The sequence below is a fragment of the Balaenoptera acutorostrata genome, chromosome 3 (genome assembly GCF_949987535.1).
Source record: "Balaenoptera acutorostrata chromosome 3, mBalAcu1.1, whole genome shotgun sequence".
Taxonomy (NCBI): Eukaryota; Metazoa; Chordata; class Mammalia; order Artiodactyla; family Balaenopteridae; genus Balaenoptera; species Balaenoptera acutorostrata.
The window spans coordinates 11,691,961-11,716,724 of record NC_080066.1 but is presented as its reverse complement, the minus strand read 5'-3'; the positions used below and the strand labels follow the sequence as shown (position 1 = coordinate 11,716,724).

The following is a 24,764-nucleotide window of genomic DNA, read 5'->3' as shown; positions in this document are numbered from 1 at the left end:
TCCTAGGAATGTGGTGTGATTTGGGGTAATAAGGCAGCGATGGGAGGCTGAGGTCTGTTTTAGTTGGTTTGGGCGGCTGTGACAAATTACTGAAGACAGGGTGTCTTAAACAACAATGTATTTCCCACAGTTGCAGAGGCTGGGAAGTCCAAGGTCAAAGTGTCTGGGGAGGACCCACTTCCTGGTTTGCAGTTAGCCATCGTCTCATTGTATCCCCACAAGCCAGAGAGCAGAGAGAGAAAAGAAACTCTCCCATGTCTGTTCTTATGAGAGTGCTAATCCCATTGCGGAAGGGGCTCCACCCTCATGACCTAATTACCTCCCAGAGGCCCCACCTCCAAATGCCATCACAGTGGGGATTAGGATTTTAACATGAATTTTGGAGGAACATAAATACTCAGTTCTTAGCAAGGTCACACAGTGAAAATCCTTGCATGCCATATGAAGATAAAGAACATTTTAGGGCTTCCCTGGTGGCACAGTGGTTGGGAATCCGCCTGCCAATGCAGGGGACATGGGTTCGAGCCCTGGTCTGGGAGGATCCCACATGCCGCGGAGCAGCTGGGCCCGTGAGCCACAACTACTTAACCTGCGCGTCTGGAGCCTGTGCTCCGCAACAAGAGAGGCCGCGATGGTGAGAGGCCCGCGCACCGCGATGAAGAGAGGCCCCCACTTGCCGCAACTAGAGAAAGCCCTCACACAGAGACAAAGACCCAACATAGCCATAAATAAAAATAAATAAATAAATAAAATTTTAAAAATACGTTTAAAAAAAAAAAGAACATTTTAGAAGATGTCCCGCATTCTGGAATGGATTCTGAGATTCAGAAAATTATGAGGATGTGTAACACGATGTGACCTGCCAAGTGCAGTTAATTTTTTGCAAAATGTCACCAAGAGTTCTTGGTGACAAACACACGTTCCATTTACAGAGCCATTGAGATGGAAGAACCCAAGTGTTCAGGCTTCTCAGAAGGTCTGCAAGTGCTGTGAGGTTCCTTTCAACACTCTCGCTTTCAGGGCTCTGGGCCTTCCCCTGCTCCCCCAGCATGTGCCTTATTTCTCACCATGTGTCATCATTTACTTCAGCTGACTTCAAGACAGGAATATTTTTTCCAAGCTGCCCCCATGATGCTGCCACATCTTCAAGCAGATGGTCAGGCTAAAAGTGTGAGGACAGCTAAGATGGTCCAGAGAGGCCAGCTGGAGGGGATGGATGTGGCTAAATGCAAAATTTTAGAGGCTGTGTGCTTCCAGGGAGAGATTGTGGCTTCTGCGGATTGACAAAGTGGGGTATATAAGTTAGTTAAGCCATTTTACCACCTGTAACTTGTGGCAAGTTACTTGGACTTTCTGAGCTTCCTTCTCCCTATCTGTGAAATGGGGCCATTACACCGACCTCATCAGAGATGCTGATTCAATGAAATTACACGTGTACCGTTCCTGACACAGAGCAGACATCCTATAAATGCATTTCCCGTGTCCTCTTCCCTTCCTCATAAAAAAGGAGTTTATCATCTAAAGTCCTTCAGACTTCCTCTGAATCTGGAACAGCCAGCGCTAACTCAGAGCGAGGGAAGAATGCCAGAGCATGCTGAATCTCATCACCGTGCCAACAAAACGCCATCGTAGATTAAGAGAATTCCTTCTGAGTTTAAGCATTTCTAAATACCTTTCCTGAACTGAGAAGGCAGACTGAACCAAGTGTAAAAAGACTATTCTCCTGTTTGTAAAGGCATCTTTTCCGTCTTCTTTGGATTTTCATGATCTGTAACTGGACTTGTGTACCCAGCTGGCAGCTGCACCAGCCAGACCCTGAGGTAACCGTAGTTTAGGCCCAATTGTTTTTTTCACTCAGAGCAGCCTACAAATTCTATTTCAAGCACACACATGTACAGAATGCAGATGTGGGAATGAAAACCAGGCCCTTTTGGGGGAATGAGGCCGTGATATTTGACTGTAGTGAGGCCACTAGTGGCCCATGTACAGGGGCCCCACCCAGGCATAGTTGGGGCTCAGACCGCAAGTGTGGTTTTGGCCTTTGGGTATGACATTAGCGATCACATGGACGGTCACCACATCTCCCGTTTGGGGCACAGACGTTGCACAATCTATGGTCAGACAGGCTTGAAAGGCTTTTTCTGTACACTGAAAAACGTGTAACAGCACGGAAATTCTAGAAAACTAACTCTCTGAAGAAGCTAAGTATCTTGCAAAAGGTCTACTCCAATCAAGGAAATGGCCACTTCAGAATGTGGTTCTCATGTGTATCCAAACCAGGAACGAGATCCCTAGGCTGTTCACATCATGCAGCAAAAGCTCTTATAGCCCAGATGGATCCCAAAATGAACATTCCTTTTGGATGACTAATAAATCATTTATTCATTCATTCATTCATTCAACAAATATTTATTAAGAACCTACTATATCACTGGTAGTATCACAGGTACTAAGGATACCCTGGTGAACATCAACAACAAAAAACATTTTTTTTAACATCTTTATTGGAGTATAATTGCTTTACAATGGTGTGTTAGTTTCTGCTTTATAACAAAGTGAATCAGTTATACGTATACATATGTTCCCGTATCTCTTTCCTCTTGCATCTCCCTCCCTCCCACCCTCCCTATCCCACCCCTCTAGGTGGTCACAAAGCACCGAGCTGATCTCCCTGTGCTATGCGGCTGCTTCCCACTAGCTATCTATTTTACGTTTGGTAGTGTATATATGTCCGTGCCACTGTCGCACTTTGTCCCAGCTTACCCTTCCCCCTCCCTGTACCCTCAAGTCCATTCTCTAGTAGGTCTGTGTCTTTATTCTCGTCTTACCACTAGGTTCTTCATGACCTTTTTTTTCCCCTTAGATTCCATATATATGTGTTAGCATACTGTATTTGTTTTTCTCTTTCTGACTTACTTCACTCTGTATGACAGACTCTTAACTCCATCCACATCTCTACAAATAACTCAATTTTGTTTCTTTCTATGGCTGAGTAATATTCCCTTGTATAAATGTGCCACATCTTCCTTATCCATTCATCCGATGATGGACACTTAGGTTGCTTCCATGTCCTGGCTATTGTAAATAGAGCTGCAATGAACATTTTGGTACATGACTCTTTTTGAATTATGGTTTTCTCAGGGTATATGCCCAGTAGTGGGATTGCTGGGTCGTATGGTAGTTATGTTTTTAGTTAGTTTAGTTTTAGTTATCACAGGTACTAAGGATACCCTGGTGAACATCAACAACAAAAAACATTTTTAAAGAAATCCCTGGCCGAATTCCCTGGTAGTCCAGTGGTTGGGACTCTGCACTTCCACTGCCGAGGATGCGGATTCAGTCCCTGGCGGGGAACTAAGATTCCGCAAGCCGTGAGGTGCAGCCAACAAATAAATAAATACATACATAATAAAAAATTAAAAGGAGACAAGAGGAATTGGATATTTTTTTTTAAATCCCTGGCCTCATGGAGCTTCCATTTCAGCAGGAGAGACTGACAATAAACAGTAGTAATAATGAAAATATGAGTTATAGTGTATAGTGAAAAACACTCAGGAAGAAAACGAAGCAGGGATGGGGTATGAAATATGAGACAGAGTGGGTGCTGAAATTTTGGAGAAGGTGGTGAGGGGAGGCCTCGCTGGGAAGCTGACTTTAATGAAAGACTTGATTGATGGTTTGGATGAATATAGACTTAGATCAAAAATATTTCCTCCTGGATTTTCGAGGCTGTGTCTCCATCGTCTTTGGTTTCTGGGCTGCTGTTACGAAAGCGAATGCCCTTCTGACTCCTGCTCCTTCCTTTGTGACTTTTCTCCACACCCGCTGGGAACTTGTAGGAACCTCTGTTTTTCCCCTGCCATCTGGAAGGTCTAAGTGACAAGCCTGAGCGTGTTGAGCATTTCATGAACGCTTTCAGTCTCCAACCTCATGTCCTTCAGTTTGGGGAGAAAAAAAAAAATCTTATAATACTTTTGGAAAACTGCTCTGTTTCTCCTGACCTCCTTACCCAAATCCCCAGTATTAGGAATTGAGAGGCTCTGAAGTAATTCTCTATTGTGCTTACTGCTTCTCACCTTTTCCCGTCTCTTAGTCGTTTTGCTGCCCTTTTTGACATTTCGTCAACTTTTTCTTCTCTGCTGAATTTGTCATTTCTCTTCTCATGGTTCCCAGAGCTCGCTCTTGCTCTCCAAATTTCCCCTTTTCTTGGACTGTCTCGTCTCTTCTGAGTTTCTGTTTTCTGTTTATTTCTCACATGAAAGAGGCTTTTTGAAATGTCTATTAACCCTTGCTAGTCTGTTCATGCATAAGCGAGGCACGGTTGTACTCAGTGAAGCTTTTTTTTTTTTTTTAATTTTATAGCTACTTTATTTATTTATTTATTTATTTTTGGCTGTGTTGGGTCTTCGGTTCGTGCGAGGGCTTTCTCTAGTTGCGGCAAGTGGGGGCCACACTTCATCGCGGTGCGGGGACCGCTCTTCATCGCGGTGCGCGGGCCTTTCACTATCGCGGCCCCTCCCGTTGCGGGGCACAGGCTCCAGACGCGCAGGCTCAGTAGCTGTGGCTCACGGGCCCAGCTGCTCCGTGGCATGTGGGATCTTCCCAGACCAGGGCTCGAACCCGTGTCCCCTGCATTAGCAGACAGATTCTCAACCACTGCGCCACCAGGGAAGGCCCTCAGTGAAGCTTTTATATAAGGCCCAGGGTGCTTCACGATGGAGTGACCGGACAGAATCTAAACCTTACCCTCAAAAATCTGTTGCTCTGTTCTTGGAGGACAGTCAGCTTTCCTCCAGTTTCCTGACCAAGATGTCAGCCCTTTGCCAGAGGGCACCTCATGCACCTTCCCGTGTGCCTCGTGACCCAGAATCCAGTCCGTTGGTTCAACCTCTTCAGTGGTTCTGCTGTGGCTTTGGGGAATTGCTTGGCTGAATGGGGTAGACAGGGGGATGGAGGAAGCTTGCTGCACCATTACAAAGATTCAGCCGGCCCTCATGCTTTCCACTCACTCTGCATTCTTAGCTTCAGAGGGATCTGGTGCCTCTTCTCCTGAACTTCCCTGACCCTGCAGTTAGGCAGAGTTCTGTGCTTGAAGACCTATGTGTCAGCTTTCTCTTGTCTGCTGTTGTTTCCTCTCTCATCCCCTTCATTCTTTGATTTACGCTTTTTTAATTCTTCATTGTCATCTGAATGGAATTTCAGAAGGAGATGGACATAAATTGGTTACATGAACTGCCATATTTAAGCACAAGTCACATGCTGTTCTGTTTTGAGTCTCTCCTGCCAGAAATTACTCTATTGGTACTGGTAGAGTGACTCAGGAGTTTCTCACAAGAAGTAGGATTCAAACGAAATGTCAGGATCTTCCGTCCCGACGCAGTTATCTATCTCTGAACAACAAGTGACCCTCAACATAGTGACCTAAAACAACCACAATTGTTTATTTGCTCATGATTCTGCCATTTGGGCAGTGTTTGGAGGGGGCATCTCATTTCTGTTCCACGGGACATCGGCTGGGACTGAGGGCTCCCCTCTCAAGGTGGTGCACCCACATGACCGGCCAGTGGTCCTGGCTGGAGAATGGGTGCTCAGTGGGGACCATCAGTCAGGGCTTCCGTTCTTCTTCATGTGGCCTCGGTTGGACTCCATGGAAGCTTGGTTCCGTGAGGGAGCATCCAAGACCACGCTCACCAAGAAGGCAAGCTCTCCTGTGCAAACTCATATCAGGCTTCCATTTTGCATCACACTTGCTAGTGTCCCATTGGCCAAAGCAAGTCACATGGCCACGCCCAGACTCCACGTGGGGAGGGACACTCCACAGGGGCATGACGGCTGCGAGGCGTGGTTCGTGGGGAGCCACATGCCCCCTGGAAGTTTAAAATGCTATGACCCTGTGCTTGTGTTGTTCTTTGTGTAACTGATATGTTCCATTTTCTTTCTGACACATTGGGGCACCAGACTCTTGTATTGTAGACATTTTCATTTGATATAAACATTCAATATGTATTAGAGCCACAGAAATATTGTAGCATTTCCACTTAAAACGTTTCTGAATGGACGTAAAGACATAACCTATGTTGTTTACCTATTGCTATAATGATTGTGTTCCTGGTTAGTGAAACACATGGGAAAAAATTCACCCTATGGGGTCCAATTCCTAAATATACCTTTCAAGGGAATTGAGTATTGTCTTTTGCCTTAGGTTACCAAAGGTTAGCTTCTTGTCCTTTTGGTTTTAAAATAGTTGAAAATGAGCCTCTTTAACACCTGCCCGGACTCCAAAGAATAAAAGTGGGTATTTACATCATAACCAGAGAGTGCGTTTCTTCGAAATTCCAAACACATGCCTCTTGTGACGTGCTTTGCAAGCGTGTCCAGAACATTCCTGCCTGTGGTAGGGCAGAAGTGGCTTAGCTTGTGCTGTGTGTTGTGTGAGTCTTGGTCTGTGACTGATAGCTGTGTCCATCTTGTGTGCAGGGGTTCTTTATCTCCAGTATGGAGATGAAACCAAGCAGCTCAGGATGCCGAACGAAATTACAAGTGCAGACACAATCCGTGCTCTCTTCGTAAGTGCCTTTCCACAGCAGCTCACCATGAAAATGCTGGAGTCGCCCAGTATCGCCATTTACATCAAAGATGAAAGCAGAAATGTCTATTATGAGTTAAATGATGTCAGGTAAGCAGTTACGTCATTTGCTCGTGTGCGTGTGTCTACCATCTTGCGTTGACGGTTGGTACCGACTCCCTATCTCTTTGTGTTCCAGTGAAGAAAGCACACCTGTTGTCCTGATGGGCAGGTTTATTTTACCAAGGTGTGAAACCACTATCTGGTTTTCTAGAACTCATTGACAAGGTTTGGTTTACAAAGGTGAGGACAGACTTCTCCCACACAGATCTTTGCATGCTACATCTGAAAGGAATGGAAGAAATGAGCCAGTCTGCTATTTATCTAAGAGTTAGGGGAACTAAGGCCCAGAAAGATCATATGCGTTGAAGGTTATACTTACAGGTGGAACTTAACCAACTCCTTCTCAAGGGTTCTTGTCGTCACAGACAGAGCCTGTGGACATTTTAGGTAATGATCTCACTGGGCCTATTCTTTATACGAACAAGTTAGAATAAAAGCAGTGGACTCTATGCTATTGTCCACAAGAAAGGAGGCTAAGAAGTATTCTCCTTTTCCATTTGTTTCTTAAATAGTTGGCCTTTACTAGAGGATCCCACTTTCTTGGTGAGCTTTCTCCTGGGCTCCTAGTAATATGTACTCTAAAACGAGGCTAAATGGAGTCATGCTGTGGCAGGTGGCACGGAAAGAGAAACATCTTTATCGACCGCAGTGGTGTTGTGCATAGAACAGAAGGGACCATCTGAGCTCTTCTAGCCAAACAAGCCTGAGACACAGGACTTAAATCAACACAAGCAAGCAGTCGCTAGTGTAGCCGCTGAACATTTTAGAGCTGAAAAAATGATTGAGCGACTCATCCAGCCCTTTCATTTGATGGGACCAGAAACTCAGATGCATAAAAGTTAAGACTTACTCAAGATCGTGTAGCCAATTAATTTCTAAGCCCAGACCCAAACCTGACTGTCCATTTTCTTGGCCAAGAATTTTTTATTCCCTCAGAATGTTCTCCCCTCAACTCATCTGGGCCCCAAGTTGGATTTCTGGATCTCTTCCCTGTGGGGATAGCAGACTTTCCTGTTTCTTCATGGGATTAATAGGAACTACTTTTTAAAAATATGCCTTTAGTGCATAATAAATGTAAACTGATAAATATCTAACAGTGATCTGAAATGACATATTTAGGCGTGTACCAAGGTGTATGAGTAATTTAGAGCTTTCAAGGTTCGACACATGCCCTAAGGTATAGATGCTATATCTGTTACCCAACCTTCCTGCTTTAAAAAAACATGTTTAAATATTCATGGATTTCAGAAAATTCACGCTTGTTTTTTGAAATAAATTATTAATCAAGCTGTCACCAAAAAAATCCTGAATTTACAAAGCATAAACTTAAACGTGAAGTAATCACATGATATTTAGAGAGTATGTTCACAGTAATATAATCTCATGTAGTGTTTTAACGCGGACAACCATCTTCTTGAATTTCTGCGTTTTGCAGTTAGAGAACTTGAGGGATATGGTAATAATAAATATACATGAAACTACACAAAGCCACTTTTGATTGTGGAGCTCAAGGCTGATGAGATTATTGTAAGCAGTTGGACTCCACTGTCTTGCAGCCCGTGCAAGAATTTTTGTATTACAATGAGTCATGATTTTCTAGAGGCTTTCCCAAGCCTCAGAGTATTACTACTAAGACTTTCTGCACACTTTCTTTGGGAATGTTGTGACGTAGTCACAAAAAGAGAAATGGGAGGGACGACAAAGAGGAAAAGGTACCCAAAACTTCCAAACTGAGATGATCCTTCCTGATGCAAATTCAGTTGATAAAATATTGGACTGGCCAAAAAGTTCATTCTGGTTTTTCTGTAAGATGTTATGGAAAACCTGAATGAACTGTTTGGCCAACCCAATAAATGAAAGCAGAGCTTGAGAGAAGTGATCACTTCAAACAATAATAATTTTCAGTTAGTTCGTTTCTATTCGCAAAAGTGATGGTCTCCTTGATTCTTAGGCTGTGGTACTGATAGCCTGATTTTTTAAAAATCTCATTTAAAATGTTTAAGAAGTGGAAAGTCATTGGTTTATAAATTTGTCTATAATTTTACTTTTCAGTGTTTTGATTTACATATAAAAAGTGGATCTAAAAATATTTAAGTGGATAAAATGTGTTTATGTGGTGATGATTATAATATTTATGTGAGATGATCACATGTATGTCCTTTCCAAAGAATTATTATTCTTTGCTTTTATGCATAAAATGCCTCAAGTATATTTTATTTTATTTTATTTCACCATCAGCATTAAATAGAACCTCGCTGCTTGCAAGAAAAAAAAAAATGTAGCGTGTAGATTTTACCTGAAGACACTGGCTTTAGTCTTCTAAACCCAGAGACAAATTTCATGTCACATCCAGTATTTTTGAAGTGACGGTATATTTGTTAAACATTTGGCTCTTTCATCATGGTGTTGGGTTCTCCATCTTTTCCTTAGGGAAATGCTACAGAGAGTTTAGGCTGAAATTCTGTGTTGTAAATGTTGCCATGGTAAACGCAAGCTGGGCCTTTACTGTTGGTTCATCTTGGATGAACATGTTTCTAAATTAATAAATCAACCTCCTGTGTTTTAAATACCTTCAGACCCACACTAAGTTTTTTTCATGGCTCAAGTAAGGTTTTCAGTTTCTTTACATCGTCCCTTGGGACTTTGCCCCCTCCTCCTCCCAGCCACAGGGTGAGTTCCTGCAGTGAATCCCCACATCCTTTTCTTCCGCAGCCTCTTCCCCTCCTAGTAACTTAGTCCCTTCTAATAACAAGGACCACACGCCTCCCCTTAAGCAGACTTCTAATGAGCTGCTTGAAATTCGGAGCAACCATGGAAGCTGGGGCTAGTCATTGATTTAAAGCAACCACTGACGGATATTTGATGGAGGGAGGCAAGCCCAGTCCAAGGATGCTCCACTTCGTTGAAAACAGGAACACAACCCAATAACCCCAGTGATTGCGATCAGCCCACAAAACACGTGGCTGCAGCTGGAGGAAAGGAACGTGTCTTCCTGCACAGGGTTCCTTGAGCTCACCACGCTGGCGCTGGCAGGAATCACAGTGTAGACGGGGCTAAACGTTCCTGGGGGTGGCCCTTCTGCTGATGAAAGCCGCAGATGGAGGGCGAAGGACTTCGTAGACATTCCTAAGCTCTTAAATAATTTTGAGGTAGGCTCTTAGCGAATTGTGGTTCTGTCCTTTGCAGCAGTACGAGTGACTCCAGGGTTCTAAGTGGGTTCAGAGGGAGAGACAGACCAGTGGAAGACTTTATCCGCTGCTTTTCCTGTAATTCAACTTGTATGTAGAACAGTATTTTTAAAAATCCACTATGGAGAGAAGAATCTAATGAAATTTTTAAATGCCTTCAAAAAAAAAAAAACAAGTCCACTATGGAAGAAAAAAGAGGCATCGTAAAGATACTAGTTTTGATCTTTGTGGTACTTTTTTTTTCTGGACTGCAAATACATTTTCTTTCCCTTGCTTAAGGTGTTTGAAGGAAAAAAAGCATTTTTCCTTTGCATGTATTCGTGAGATAAGCAGAAAACCAGGTGTCTGGGCAAAGTAAATGATTAAATATTTAAATATTAACCAAATCCCTTTGAACGTATTGTAAATATGGGAGCTTTATTGTTTCTTAAAGTGTTAGCTTTCATTGCCCAGAATCTTGAAGGAAGGTTTATGCTACCCGATATTTACGGGTGGAGAACTACGGGGAAAGAATAATACTTTCCTGAGGAACCAAAAAAAAAAGGAAAGAAAAGCTGAAGTCATTTTTCTCCTTTGCCTTATTTATTTTTGCCTATTTTTATGGTAAAAGAACTTTTTGCCTGGTTGATTGCACACAACGGCTAGATTGTCTGTGGATGTCTTTTACCTGATTCTTACGTGCAGGCGAAGGAAATGGCCAAAATAAGGCTCCTTTCATCTGCCATAGTTATTGATGTTTTTGATTCCAGGAACATTCAGGACAGATCCCTTCTCAAAGTGTACAACAAGGATCCTGCCCATGCATTCAACCACACACCGAAAACTGTGAACGGAGACGTGAGGGTAAGTGTCCCGGTTCTATTTTTACTTGAATTCTGTGGGTTGAACCATCCCTCCTTCTGGCGTGTGGTCCCTGTGTAATCACACCCAAACATCAGATTTGGGGGGTTCTTGTCTGATAACTCATTATTTGTTCATTGGTAGAGAAATCGGATTTCCTGATCATTTGGAGTAAAGGGATTGAAACAGGGCTTCACACATCCTAATTCATCTCTAAGCATGGAGTTTAGTTATGTCCTTACTCCAGGGGGGTCCTGAAAATCTGTACATGAAAGAGTTCTTGGTCCATAATACATTAACTTATTCAGAGGATCTCTTGCTGTTTTTTCTCCAGTTAAAACAAGACTAACATACCAACAACAACAAAGCCCGTGCATAACTGCATGTAGAATCTATTAATATCCTTATATCTTCTATTCCAAGTCCTGGCAGCCTAATTAAATTATTCACCTCCTAATTCAGGACTGTTTGCTGTTATAACAGCAAATAGTGTTAGATATTATCAAATGTCAGCTGAATTGTGTTGAGGGCAAAGTACAAAAATCTGCATGCTTTGTGAGCTAAAATTCTCTAGATTTAGATCATCGTCGAAGATTATCCAGACATTCAAAGCACACAGGGATATTTTGAAGAATAAAGAACAGGGAAACTGAAAAGGCAGATTGTAAAATCACACTAATGCAAGTCCATTAGAAAGGGATTGAGTTTCTAACCGTAGCGCTACATTCCTCTGCAGTAAAAATGAGAAGAAAAACAGATTAACTTCTCGAGATGCACCTTCCCCCCTACCCCACCCCATCGCCCCACACAAATTTAGAGGGTGCCTCGCCATTTTATTTCATCCTTTCTGAGGATTAGCACTGGATGCTGAAAAGAGTTTAACTAGAAGAAAAGTAAATGAGTAGGTTCTGTCGCCAAAGAAACCCAGGCACTGTCTGTCCTAGAGTTGCAGTAGCGTTCTTCAAGGTCTTTGTTTCCTGACAGTGGGTATTAGTTTTCCTACTGCTGCTGTAACAAATTATCACATATTTAGTGGCTTAAAATGACACAGATTTACTATCTTACAGTTCTAGAGGTCAGAAGTCCGACATAACTCCAGTGGACTAAAATCAAGAGGTCACTGGCATTCCTTTCCAGAAGCTTAGAGACAATATGTTTCCTTTTTTTCTCCAGCTTCTAGAAGCCACCCCCATTCCTCATCTTGTAGCCATTTTCCTCCATCTTTAAACCCAGCCAAATAGCATCTTTCTGACCCTGCTTCCCTCATCACACCTCCAGCCCTCCCTCTTCCTCTGTTAAGGACACTTGTGATAACATTGGGCCCAATACTCCAGAATAATCTCCTTGTATTAGGGTCAGCTGATTGGCCACCTTCATCCCCTTTTCCGTGTAGTCACAGGTTCTGGGGACTAGGACGAAGACATCTTTGTTCTGCCTACCACGCAGGGTCTGTGAGTTTAGGACCAGGAGGCCAGGAGGTAAAACAGAAAGTGCTGGGAGAATTTCCATGTCATTCTGGACTGGACGATGAGTGATGGCATTGTGGGATCAGAGCCTACACACTTTTGGAGGAAGAGGCCTCTCATGTTCTCCACGGCTGCTTTTTTATGTCAGAAATAATCTGTGATTTGAAGTGGAGGCTGTGCTGCTACTTCAGGAAAGCTAGGATTTGGAGGTTTGCTTTTAGGCAGTTACACCTTCAGTGTAAACCAGCTCCACGTGAAGACCGATGGAATCACGCTATTCACGAAGCCTGCGCCGAATATTATGGTACGCTTTGCTTTTCATGACCTCGTTCTTCTCTTTCTCAGTGACATTCTTAAGAGTCTTTGCTCCCTTGGAGATCCTTACTTTTTGAGACATCTAGCCTTCAAAGTTTCATGAGTTTCAGAGTTCTGTTTTGCTACGTGCAGTCCACACAGGGGCCCCAGAATCGCCTCTGAAAATCTTGTTTATGGCTGGGGAGGACACCTATTTTTAACTCTTGAGCAGACGTGGTATCTGCATAAGGCGCAGCAGTGAGCATGGAGAAAATCAATTATTAACCATCTGGACAGAGTCTATGAGGATTCAGAACGTTGGCTCTGGGTTTCAGTAGAGTTGTTCAGTTTTTACTTTTAGACGAGACCCTGGTGGGTCACTTTCCAAGTGGCCCACAGCCTGCTTTAGACAGCAGTGTTCTCTGGAGGAAGGTCAGACTGTTCGCCCTAGAGGAGGAGAAACGAATGTTCACCATCCAACCCACAGAAAAACTTTCAGGTTTCAGTGAAGACGACTTAGACGTGAGAAATAGAACTCAGTTTTAAAACCAACTCAGTGTGATCGTGCCTGCAGTTTGCAACTTGGCCCCTATTGATGGATTCCAGAAGCTAAAAGACCTGGAATTCCTTCTGCCTCACCTTTTGGCTCTGGGGGTTGGAATTCTGTCTCCTTCTTGATGAAGGTGGTTGCCTTGCTATTAAAGGAAAGGAAGCTTTGCTGAGTCCTGCCAGGAACGCAGCTGCGTAAGCCCATTGCTCATGGTAAAGAACAGAAATAGAGCACAGAGCAAGGCTCAACTGCTGTAGACTAAACCAAGCTGCACGGTGGGTGGAGAGCTCCATCTTCTCGTATGTGTGCAATGCGCACGTGGCCGGGCAGGAATTTGACGGTAACTGCTCACCTGAGGCAGTTGTGCAGCCCTGCGCCTGATGTCGCTGGTCTTCATCCCCCAGCCTCCGGAGGCAAACTGGGCCAGACCTCCCAGCTGCCCACTCGTTACCGATCCACGTGCGTGTCTCGGAAAACATGGGTGGGACCAGGCAGAGGCACAACAGCGGCAATGCCAGCGCTTTGTGGTGGCCTCGGAGACTTTCCTTAGACAATGCATTTAATACCTTGCCTGTGAGAGAAGAGAAAATGTGAGACTCTGGATCCAAAACGGTCAGTTATAGAGCAGTGATGGTAGTGGTGTTAGTCATGAAGCGTGGGAAACTAAAGTATTAACGCCGAGGTTTTGGGCCTTAGGGCGTGCGTGGAATAGATGTTTGGTGGGGAAAACACGTGTCGAGTTTTTCATCGAGCATCTAGCTGAGCATTTTTTAAATTGATTTATTTTTTTAACTGAAGTATAGTTGATATACAATATTGTGTTAGTTTCAGGTGTACAGCAAAGGGATTCAGTTTTTTTTTCAGATTATATTCTATTATAGGCTATTATAAGATATTGAATATAGTTCCCTGTGCTATACAGTAAATCCTTATTGCTTATCTATCTTCTGTATAGTAGTTTGTGTCTATTAATCCCATACTCCTAATTTGTCCCTCCCTTCTTCCCTCCCTCTCCCGTTTGGTAAACATGTGTTTGTTTTCTATGTCTGTGAGTCTGTTTCTGTTTTGTATATAGATTCGTTTGTAATATTTTTAGATTCCACATATAAGTGTTATCATATAGTATTTGTCTTTCTCTGTGTGACTTCACTGAGTATAATATTCTCTAGGTCGATCCATGTTGCTGCAAATGACAATATTTCATTCTTTTTATGGAAGAGTAATATTTCATTGTGTGTGTCTATATATATATATACACACATATACATACATACACACCCCTCATCTTCTTAAGCCAGTCATCGGTTAATGGGCACTTGGGTTGTTTCCATGTCTTGGCTATTGTAAATAGTGCTTCTGTGAACAGTGGGGTGCATGTATCTTTTCAATTTAGAGTTTTCGCTTCCTCCTGAGCTGAGCACCTTTGAAGCTAGTCTATCCAGTGAGACTTGTGGTTCTCTGCTGGAACTGAGCATCCCCTGATTCTTTACATGTGGGTGCAAATCACCCAGATCTAAGTGAATCGCCTGGCTTTTGTTTCATCACATTAGATAGTAGCTTTGATAATTAAGTTCCCAAGGGGCTGAGCTCACCACATGGAACGGGCCCTTTTGCCAGAATTACATATGTACTCATGGGTTTGTAATTCACACATGTACAACTCAGAAGATGAGCTCTTCCATTCCGTGGCTCTCAGAGGGTACCAGGGACTTCCTGTTCACCAAACCTAGTGGCTTTTTCACAGTTTTCAGGCTTTTCCACAGTTTTCAGGCTTTTCCACCTTCTTGTGTGCTTTGAGGTTACTTCCCAAGGTTCTTTGCTCCAGTCAGTCAGTTCTCTCCTTCCTGTATGTCTTTAATTTTTACTTGCATGTAAGACAGCTTCCACATTTGCATAGAGAATGCATTCCCCAGAATTGGCCCTGCATCTTAAATTACTTCCTAATGGCCAACTCACTTACTGCCCCCCAGACCTCTTCTATCTGACCTCTGCATTTCACTGTGATGGGTGGTCTCCTTAGAAACCTTGGTTCCCATTACACTGCCATCTCTAAATCCCTTGCCTACATGCAAACACACCCCAGCCTCCTTCATTTACTAACTCTTCTTCTTCCTCTTGCCCTCTACCTGGTCTTCAGTGCCTTCAGGCAGGCTTCATCTGTGTGTGTGTGTGTGTGTGTGTGTGTGTGTGTGTGTGTGTGTGTGTGTGTGTTTGAATTTGCTTTTTTTCTTTCATCTGCACCTTTTCTCTTGTCATTTTTGTCTTACTACTGATTTAACGTTAGGTCAATGTAGGTGACCCTTAGAACTCTGTCCCTAACTCTGCCATTTCTCTAGAGTTCAAAACCAATGTTCAACTTTCAAGTGGTTATCTCCACATGGATATTCTTCCTGTGTGTCCAGTGTATCCTGTCGAAGAAAAATGAAATCCTAATCTTTTTTTTTAGCCCCAAGCCTTTTCCTCCTTGTTTTTCTGTCTTTATGAATGAGGACATGACTGCTCATGGTGTGTATGTGTGTGCATGTGCCTGTGTGTTTTGAAGGGTGAGAGAGAAGAGATTTAAGAAGTCGAGTTATCGGGCTTCCCTGGTGGTGCAGTGGTTGAGAATCCGCCTGCCAATGCAGGGGACACGGGTTCGAGCCCTGGTCTGGGAAGATCCCACATGCCGCGGAGCGACTATGCCCGTGAGCCACAACTACTGAGCCTGCGTGTCTGGAGCCTGTGCTCCGCAACAAGAGAGGCCACGACAGTGAGAGGCCCGCGCACCGCGATGAAGAGTGACCCCCGCTTGCCGCAACTGGAGAAAGCCCTCGCACAGAAACGAAGACCCAACACAGCCAAAAATAAATAAATAAATAAATTTTAAAAAAAAGAAGTCGAGTTATCAGTGAGTCTTCAACGGCCTAACTCCTGTTTCTCACCCCATCCCACCAGTGCCCAGAGCCTGTCCATTTCACTCTGCAAGGACTCTTATGCACCACCCTGCCGCCCTGGCCTGCACCATTACTCTCACGATAGCTAACTTTTTTGTGCATTGATGAAGCACGTTGACGGGTAATTTCATGTAAATCCTCCAGGCGCCATTTTGAGGCAGGTATTGGTACAAGCCCTTGTATTTATAGCTCAGAAAACAGTTGCTTAGGTCTGTTGAAGACACCTGCCCAAGGCCACACAGCAAGAGAGTGCAGAGCTGAGATCTGAATCCAGGCAGCTTGGCTGCAGATCCCAGGCTCTTAGCAACACTGCTCTGATGCTATAGTTCTGGTGTTCTTTATTTTTCTATCAGTCGGTTACGCAACAGCCTTTAACCGGTCTCCCCAACTCTTTTTACTCCAGTCAATCAGCTATTTGCCGAGTCAGGTCCCTAAGCGCAACTTGCCATTGTGCAAAGAATAGCACAGGCTGATGGTCGATATCATCTCCATCCCAACAGCCAACCTGAGCCACCTCAGTTCTTGCTCCGAGTCTCTGAAATGCACTGTCCTTCCCCACATACAGTAAATCCCCTGTATACAAATGAGTTCCGTTCTGAGAGCGAGTTCGTTAAGTCCAATTTGTTCGTTAAGTCCAACCGAGTTAGCCTAAATACCCAACTAACACGATCAGCTGTATAGTACTGTACCAGCTACATCACCACTGCTTTTATGCTTGCTTCCGGACATCCTGGGCTTGAAATAAAGATACTGATTACTGCACCGTATACAGTAGTGTACAGTAAAGTACACAAAAGCACAGCCATTTGTAGGGGATGCACACATCTGACAATGTATGCCAGACACGTGAACTAACTTACGTGATTGGACATGCAAACGCACGTTCGTATCTTTGAAAGTTTGCAACTTGAAGGTTCGTATGTAGGGGACTTACTGTCTATACCTTCCGAAATTCCACGCATCAAACATACTACAAGACAATTGCTCAATTATGTCGACAAGCTGCTGGCATGAAAAAAGGGTGGGAAGGGACACTGTTCTATTTCTCAGGTCTCTTCTATCCCCTAACAACCAAAGGCCATGTGTGCACCATGTTTGGATCCTGATTGGAACAAACCAACTGTAAAAGACATCTTTGAAACTATTTGGGAAATTTGAACATGTGTTAGGAATCAGATGATATTAAGGGATAACCAGTAATTCTGTTGGGTATAATAATGGCTTGGTGGTTATGTTTTTAAAAATGAGACACACTAAAGTATTTACAGGCTAAGACGGCATGACTGCTGGGGTTTGCTTTAAAATGCTCTGGCAAAACAAACCCAAAAAGCGGCAATTGATGAAACAAAATTGGTAAAATGTTGAAAAATGTCGGAGCTGGATGATGGGAGTTCATTATATTATTTTCTCTACTTATTTTATGGTGGAAATGCCCATAATAAAATGTGAAAAAGTAAAAACTTGCTATTAGAGGCCAAATAAAAGACCGCCTACTCTATGAAGCCTTCCCTGTCAGATTTAATCGTTCCTTTTTGGGGAGGCATGTTATACATTCTCCTGGTGTTTTAATCCTTTAGGTGCATGCTTATCTTATCGCACAAGATTGTAAGTTCTCCGAGGGCACACACTAGCTCGTGTTCATCTCAGAAAGCCAGTCTTGGTGCTTCATCCGTGGCGAGTGTAAATGCTTGTTAAGCAGATGCTTTGAGTGCTAGAATCATGGTGCTACAACTGGTGTATTATTCATTTTCTGTCATTAATGAGAACCCACTGTAAAAATATCTCTCTGTTCTCATCACCAGAAATAGTTGTGTTCCTCCTGGTTTATTTTTATCATATGGACACTTTGAATCTTGTAAGTGATCATTTTCCCTCTTTGTGTTGCTACTCTAAAGCTTAGAATTAAATTCATGGCTCACCCACAGCTAGCGTACAGGCATTTACAGCGTGAGTGTTGGTGGTGTGCTGGCTTCGTGCCTGGCCTCTATTTTTAATTTTCCTACTTTCATCTTCTTTCTGTCATACATTCCAATTTGACTTTTTCGGGGGGTGCAAAATTGTAATGATTTCTGTGAACTCTATTAATTTCTTTGTGGAATCAGTCAGGTTATAGGTAGTGTTCAGTTGGGACTTCCCTGGCGGTCCAGTGGTTAGGACTCGGCGCTTTCATTGCTGAGAGTGCGGGTTCAATCCCTGGTCGGGGAACTAAGATCCTGCAAGCCGCACGGTGTGGCCAAAAATAAATTAATTAATTTAATTTAATTTTCTTTTAAAAAGTAGTATTCATTCTATACCATTGTGTTTCTAGATATGATAATAGACCTTTTTGTGTCCCTGTAGAAGGCAATGTGTTAAATACTTCACATGTTATTTAAATTAGTCAACAACTCTACAAAGCATGTAAGCTGACTCAGTTTTTACAGATGATAAAATTGAGGCCAGTGATGTCTTTTCCAGGCCCGAATAGCTGGTACATGTCAGACATGGGATTTGAACCCAGTTCTTTCTGACTCTTTGCACTCAGCCCACAGCCTCCCTTCCTTGACATTCCATTCAGGTTTTGTAAGTTTTGAAATGATGCTCTTAACAAGATTTTAGAACATGTAAAATATCCTTTGTAAATATCTGTCTCACTTCTTAATTCTATTATGTGTCTATTTCCTGGCATCTTTTTATATTGAACATGCTCCATTCTATTCTATTCTGACTGGGCTAAAAGGATATCCCACCAAAAAAAACAAAAAACAAAAAAAACGGAGAAAGAATAGAAGAAAGAGAAAGAAGAAGTATGTACCGTTTAGTATGTATGTTTGAAATGGCCCTTCCACAGAGCTCAGAGCCCTCTTTTCTACAGGGCAGTGCTCTGATTGAGAAGAAGTGTTTGGGATTTGGGGAAGGATAAAGTAATCCTACAGAAATGGAAGACAGGAGAATCCCTTAGAAATAGAAGTTTCAGAAACCACTCCTAACTAATTTTCTCTCATTCACTCAAGATCCTCCTTGACCCGGCCACTCTGGTGTCCCCTTCACTCACACAATGGCAGTGATATTAATAACTAACATTCATGAAACACTCTGTGCCAAGTACGGTGCTGAGCATGGTGCTCAAAATCACTCTCATTTGTTCAGAACAACCCAGTGTGAGAGGAACTCTTATGACCCCCTGTTTCAGATGTGGAAACTGAGGATCAGAGAGGTTAGGGAACTTGCTCAAAGCCACACAGCTCATCAGAGATGGAGCTAGGTTCAGAGCCAGACAGGCCGGCTCCTGAACTGACCTTCTCACCACTACAGTGCTCACTACTGCCCTTCCCCACGCTACTGTCTTCATCATCAGTGTCCACGGGCCACCCATTTTTTTAATTATGTAAGCTTCAGGTGGGCGGCATCTGTATAGACTCCAGAGTAATCACTACCGCACATCTAGTTTCCATCCATTATCATACAGTTGATCCTCTTCCTCCATTTCACCCTTCCCCCAACGTCCTTTCCCCCTAATAACCACCAATCTGTTCTCTGTATCTGTGAGTTTGTTTTTGTTTTATCTTGTTTGTTCACTGATTTTGGTGGTTTTGTTTTTGTTTAGACTCCACATATGAGTGAAATCATATGGTGTTGGTCTTTCTCTGTCTGACTTATTTCACTTAGTGTAATACCCTCCTGGTCCATTCATGTTGTTGCAAACAGCAGGGTTTCATTCTTTTTTATGGCTGAGTGGTATTCCATTGTATGTATGTATGTTTATGCATGTGTACATTTCACAGCTTCATCCATTCATCCACTGATGGACACTTAGGTTGTTTCCATATCTTGGCTACTGTAAATAGTGCTGCAGTGAACATGGGGGTGCAGATATCTTTTCAAATTAGTGTTCTTGTGTTCTTTGGATAAATACCCATCCATAGACTAGCTGGGTCATATGGCAGTTCTATTCTTATTTTTTTGAGGAATCTCCATACTGTCTTCCATAGTGGCTGCACCAATTTACAATCCCACCAGCAGTGTGCGAGGGTTCCCTTTTCTCCACATCATGTGCTGCCCATTTCTGAACTCAACAGCCACTATCTTCTTCAAGCCTTTCCTTACTCCTCTCGTCTCCAAGCCTCACTCACTACTGTCCCTTCTCTGATTCCGTAGAACCTCACCGGTCCCCCCCCCCCCCCCCGCCTCTGATCACCCTCACCTTTTCCTGTCTGCATCGTACTTACTGATGTGTACATCTTAAGTTCTGTTCTAAACTCCAGGCTTCAGGGGGCAAAGCCCCTATTCCATTCATCTTCACACTCTCTGTTTCCCTGAGAAAATGTCCTGCTTTGAGGAAATTCTCATTAAACGTCTGGTTGGAAAAGGGGCTCATGTCAGCACTTTTCGTATCACAAACTTTTAGTTAATAACGTTCTCTGCTAAGACCAGCACAGTGATTTACACATGTAAACATTTGAGATTTATAGCACATCCCCTTGTTTATCCCAGGAATAATTCCTGACCAAAATGAGAACTAAGAATGTCTGTTCTAACAAAATTACCCATCCTATAAATATAATTTTATCACAGTTAATTACCCTATAATTTAAGATGAGAGTAACAGATTTGTCAGATTGAACTAAGTGATTGTCAGAAATGCACACATACCTGCATTTTATTTTCAAGAGTTAAATTCACCCGTGGTAGAAAGTAAGCAAATCTCTGGATAACAAATTAAATAAGAAAGATCTTGGTTTACTGTATTTATAACTCAGCAAGACAGATCTTGCTTTTAGACTACATGGGAATCAGTATTTCAAATACCTCCAAACTTATCAAGTAGGGGTGATGATTTTGGAACAGTTAACCTACTTCCGTTATTGTGAAGTTTCGCTAATCCACTCACCCAACCATTATGCATTGAGTCCCTCCGATGGTTCAGGCTCTTGTACAAGACTCCGAAGATATAATAGTGACCAAGTATGGTAACTGCCCTCACAGATCTTCCAATCTAGTAGAAGATCAGAAAGTCAATAATCAATAATGATACAGACATCTGTAATTTTCACATCCATTACAGGCTATGTGCTGTCTTGCCTTCATCCGATTATTTGCTGGAGTTAACACTATGGAACTGGCTTTCGAGGGATGCACCTCATTATGTCCCTTTTATGCCCTTTTATGACGTGTCTTTCTTTCTTTTTTTTTTTTTAATTAATTAATTTATTTATTTATGGCTGTGTTGGGTCTTCGTTTCTGTGCGAGGGCTTTCTCTAGTTGTGGCAGGTGGGGGCCACTCTTCATCGCGGTGCGTGGGCCTCTCACTATTGCGGCCTCTCTTGTTGCGGAGCACAGGCTCCAGACGCGCAGGCTCAGTAATTGTGGCTCACGGGCCCAGTTGCTCCGCAGCATGTGGGATCTTCCCAGACCAGGGCTCGAACCCGTGTCCCCTGCATTGGCAGGCAGATTCTCAACCACTGCGCTACCAGGGAAGCCCTGACGTGTCTTTCTGACAGGCGAAAAGATGTTTCTGTTGCAGTTGGTAAGGAATTACTCTTACTGAAATGATTAGCTGGGCAAACACATTCTAATACAGTGGCTCTCCAGAGCAAGGTATTTGCTTCCTTCCTCCCTGCTTCCAGCTTTATTTTTTAAGACGCAAGAAAGAGTAATATATGCATATCTGATAGGCAGCTTCCAAGTGTTACAAATCTCATCTTTCCTGCTGTGTGGCTGCTTGCTTTTCCTTGCACTTTTTTTTTGGTCGTTGAGAGGTTATGACAACATGAGCCATATTGTATTTATAAACATCACGTGTTCCCTTGATATGGCTTGCCGTTTCTGCCAGACGGAACACATGGAAGAAACATTTCTTGTTAACTCAGCATTGGTTTTTAGTTATGCTGATTTCCGGGACAGGAAAAATGCCTTCCTACTCAGATTTAACTTTCACAGAGGAGAAACAAAACCTCTGAATGTCCGTGAAATAGTTTTAACAAGGGTGGATACAGCTCCTTTAAACCACATATTTTGACTAAAACTTCCTTCTGTAAAAAACCCCAAGCCTTGCATTTAGTTACCATCAAGACAGGCAGAGCTGGAAGCATTTGAGAGATGGGTGGTTTCAGGGTCTCTGCACGTCTAGAAAGTTTCTTCTAGAAGAGAACGGTTCGTGGAAGATGTAAGGTAAGAACTGTACCTTTATAACAAAATAAGATTTTCAGAATTTTTTGGTCCTGCTGTAGCACACTTACCTCCATTTGAGTTAACTTTTCTGTATTCAAGTTCAATGCAATGTGGAATTTGAATGCTAGGTTTTTATTTTAACTTCTTGCACACTGCTTAGAAGGAAACTTCTTTGTTATTGGCATTAGTCTGTTTTTTAAAATCCACTTAAGTTACATTGGGCTGTCTCCAATCTATAATCTCATGATCTAGTTTCTGTTTAACCTTACAATTTAGAAAAGGATTTCAAGTGTCAACCTTGTTTGCTAGTACAGATCTCATTGATGTATGTGTTTTGTGACAATTTTCAGTGTTTTCACAAAGGTATTGGACTTGCCTTCGGTTTCTGAGACAAATGAAAATTTGAAGGCGTGGTACAAATTGGAGGGAGCAGAGGGGGGTTAGTATGCTTCTTTCAACATTCAAGGAAAACGTTATTTATTGTATTTTCCTTGTGAACATCACTTTACATTTTAAAATATAAAGTGCTTTTTTCTCTGGGTTTTTAAAACTTCTTTAAGAAATATCAATTTAAGCCTTATGTATAACATTAAAAATGTCTGCAATTTTTATATAACAGATATAAGCCTGTTATTATCAGGTTTAATGGAAAAACCTGGAAAAAAAATCTTTGGCAGAAATTATATTTACTTGAGATAACTATTCTGTCTTATTCTTGTAATAGTTCAGTCACAATGTTTTGTATTTATTTCTTTTAAAGACATTTAATAAGAGCAATGTCCTTTTAAGGCAGTCTGTTTCCTTTTAAAGGTACATGTGTGCGTGGATCTGTTTATCTTTATCCCAATTTATAGATGAGTTAGTATGGATGAGAAGTTGTTAACCAATGTGGTCTCAATAATGTATATTATTTCATTTAGTCATCGTTATAACCCCAAGGCATAGGTACTTTTATACCCATTTTAAGGTTGGAAAACTGAGGCTGAGAGAGATTAAGTGACAAATCACACACTAGTGAGGAGCAAAGCTGGGATTCAGCCCCAGGCTGACTGTGTCTATAGTCCCTGTTTTTAAATCCCACACTGCACACCCTTCCTTACCAGTAGCTAAGAACTCCCAGTCTGCAGTCAGATACAGGTAACTTATCTTGAAAATAATCATCATCAAAGAGCAATACTTATTCGGCTTCAAGAGAAATTATTTTGTACAGTTTGGGGATTTTTTTGGTTCTATCTGTAGCATCCAAAACCCTAGTATCAGACTGGTTGTTTATCCGGGGACTTGGTTGCAACTTACTTGGAGTAAGAAGAACACAGTGAAAGTCAGATCGTGTGGGGATTGCAAAAAGCACCGTGGATGAACTACGCTCTCCTCCTTCCTGCTTCCTTCTTTGCTTCATGTGCTGCGTCACTCATAAAAACCGTCTTCCCGGGACAGGGCAGGGAGCTGATTCATGAGCCTGATTTGGAAGTGAGAAAGTGTCTTGGAACGGAGATTTGCCTACATGTGCCTGCCTGCTGACCCTTTCAGGCTTCTGGCAGAGCTGTTAGGAGAAGGACAGCAAGAAAGTTACAGAACATCGGAGGTGGAGGGTTCTGGAGTGGCTAGCCAAGCCACCCCAGAGGCAGGGACTGTTGCTCTCCTCAGCACACCTTCCCCCCCACTGCCCGAAGATTGAGACATCCCTCGGCTGCAAAAAACATCCTGGTGATTTGCGATGAGAAGTAATTACTGCCAACAGCATCAACAGGGATGCAGCTGCTCATCACAACCCTGAACTTGGGCTGCAGGATCAAGGCAACTTGCTTCCAGCTCCATGGCTGCATAAAATCCAGGGCTGGCCAGCAGCCAGCAAATTGGATCAGAACAGGACTTTCCTCTTCCTTCAGCATGGGCTGGGTTGTTAGCCATTGCTGGGGAGATCCGCAGGGGTTTACGCCACACCCTCTGCCCTTTGATATCCAAACCGCACCTCTTGGCTTGGCTTTTGTAAATACAGATGTTAGCAAAAATTGCCTCTGACGGGGAGTTTATTAAATCCTGGTATTTTCAGGTTGTATTCTTTGTACCCACATGTTGCTTTCTTCCTGGGGTTTTGTTTTTCTGTCTTCTCCGTGGGTCCCCATCAGGGAAGCCCAGACTATAGGAGATTGCATCCGGCCACCTCAGCACAGGTTCCCTTGGTCCAAGATCCTAATTTGTAGAGAGCTTCCAGGGGACTATTCTTTTTTTATTTCTTTTTTTAAATTGAAGTATAGTTGATTTACAGTATTGTCTTAGTTTTTGGGTGTACAGCAAAGTGATTCAGTTACATATATATATTTTTTCAGGTTCTTTTCCCTTATAGGTTATCATAAGATATTGAATATAGTTCCCTGTTCTATACAGTAAATTCTTGTTGCTTATCTAATTTACGTATAGTAGTGTGTATCTGGGGACCATTCTTTTCTTTACACTTTTTCTTAAATTTCTCAGCATGTTATATAAATGCTTTTATATAAATAGTGTTACTTTTATATATATATATATATATATATATATATATATATATATATTTGTTGGGGGAAAAGCACATGTTAATTTTTCTTAAGAGGGAAAAAAATGTTTTTAAGCTATAAATCACCTGGTGCTAAGCCATTTTCTTTTTTGCCCATG

The 24,764-nt window shown here is 42.6% G+C and overlaps 1 protein-coding gene across 6 annotated transcripts in view; it reads left to right on the top strand.

Annotated features, from left to right (window-relative positions):
• The window catches only part of KIAA1217 (KIAA1217 ortholog), a 328,796-nt gene that overhangs the window by 201,684 nt on the left and 102,348 nt on the right, over positions 1–24,764 (top strand). For all 6 annotated transcript variants that reach the window (XM_057544720.1, XM_057544718.1, XM_057544719.1 and 3 more), the window contains 2 exons: positions 6,478–6,676; positions 10,626–10,719. In XM_057544720.1, coding sequence (XP_057400703.1) covers positions 6,478–6,676; positions 10,626–10,719 — 293 coding nt within the window. The remainder of the gene's footprint in view (positions 1–6,477; positions 6,677–10,625; positions 10,720–24,764) is intronic.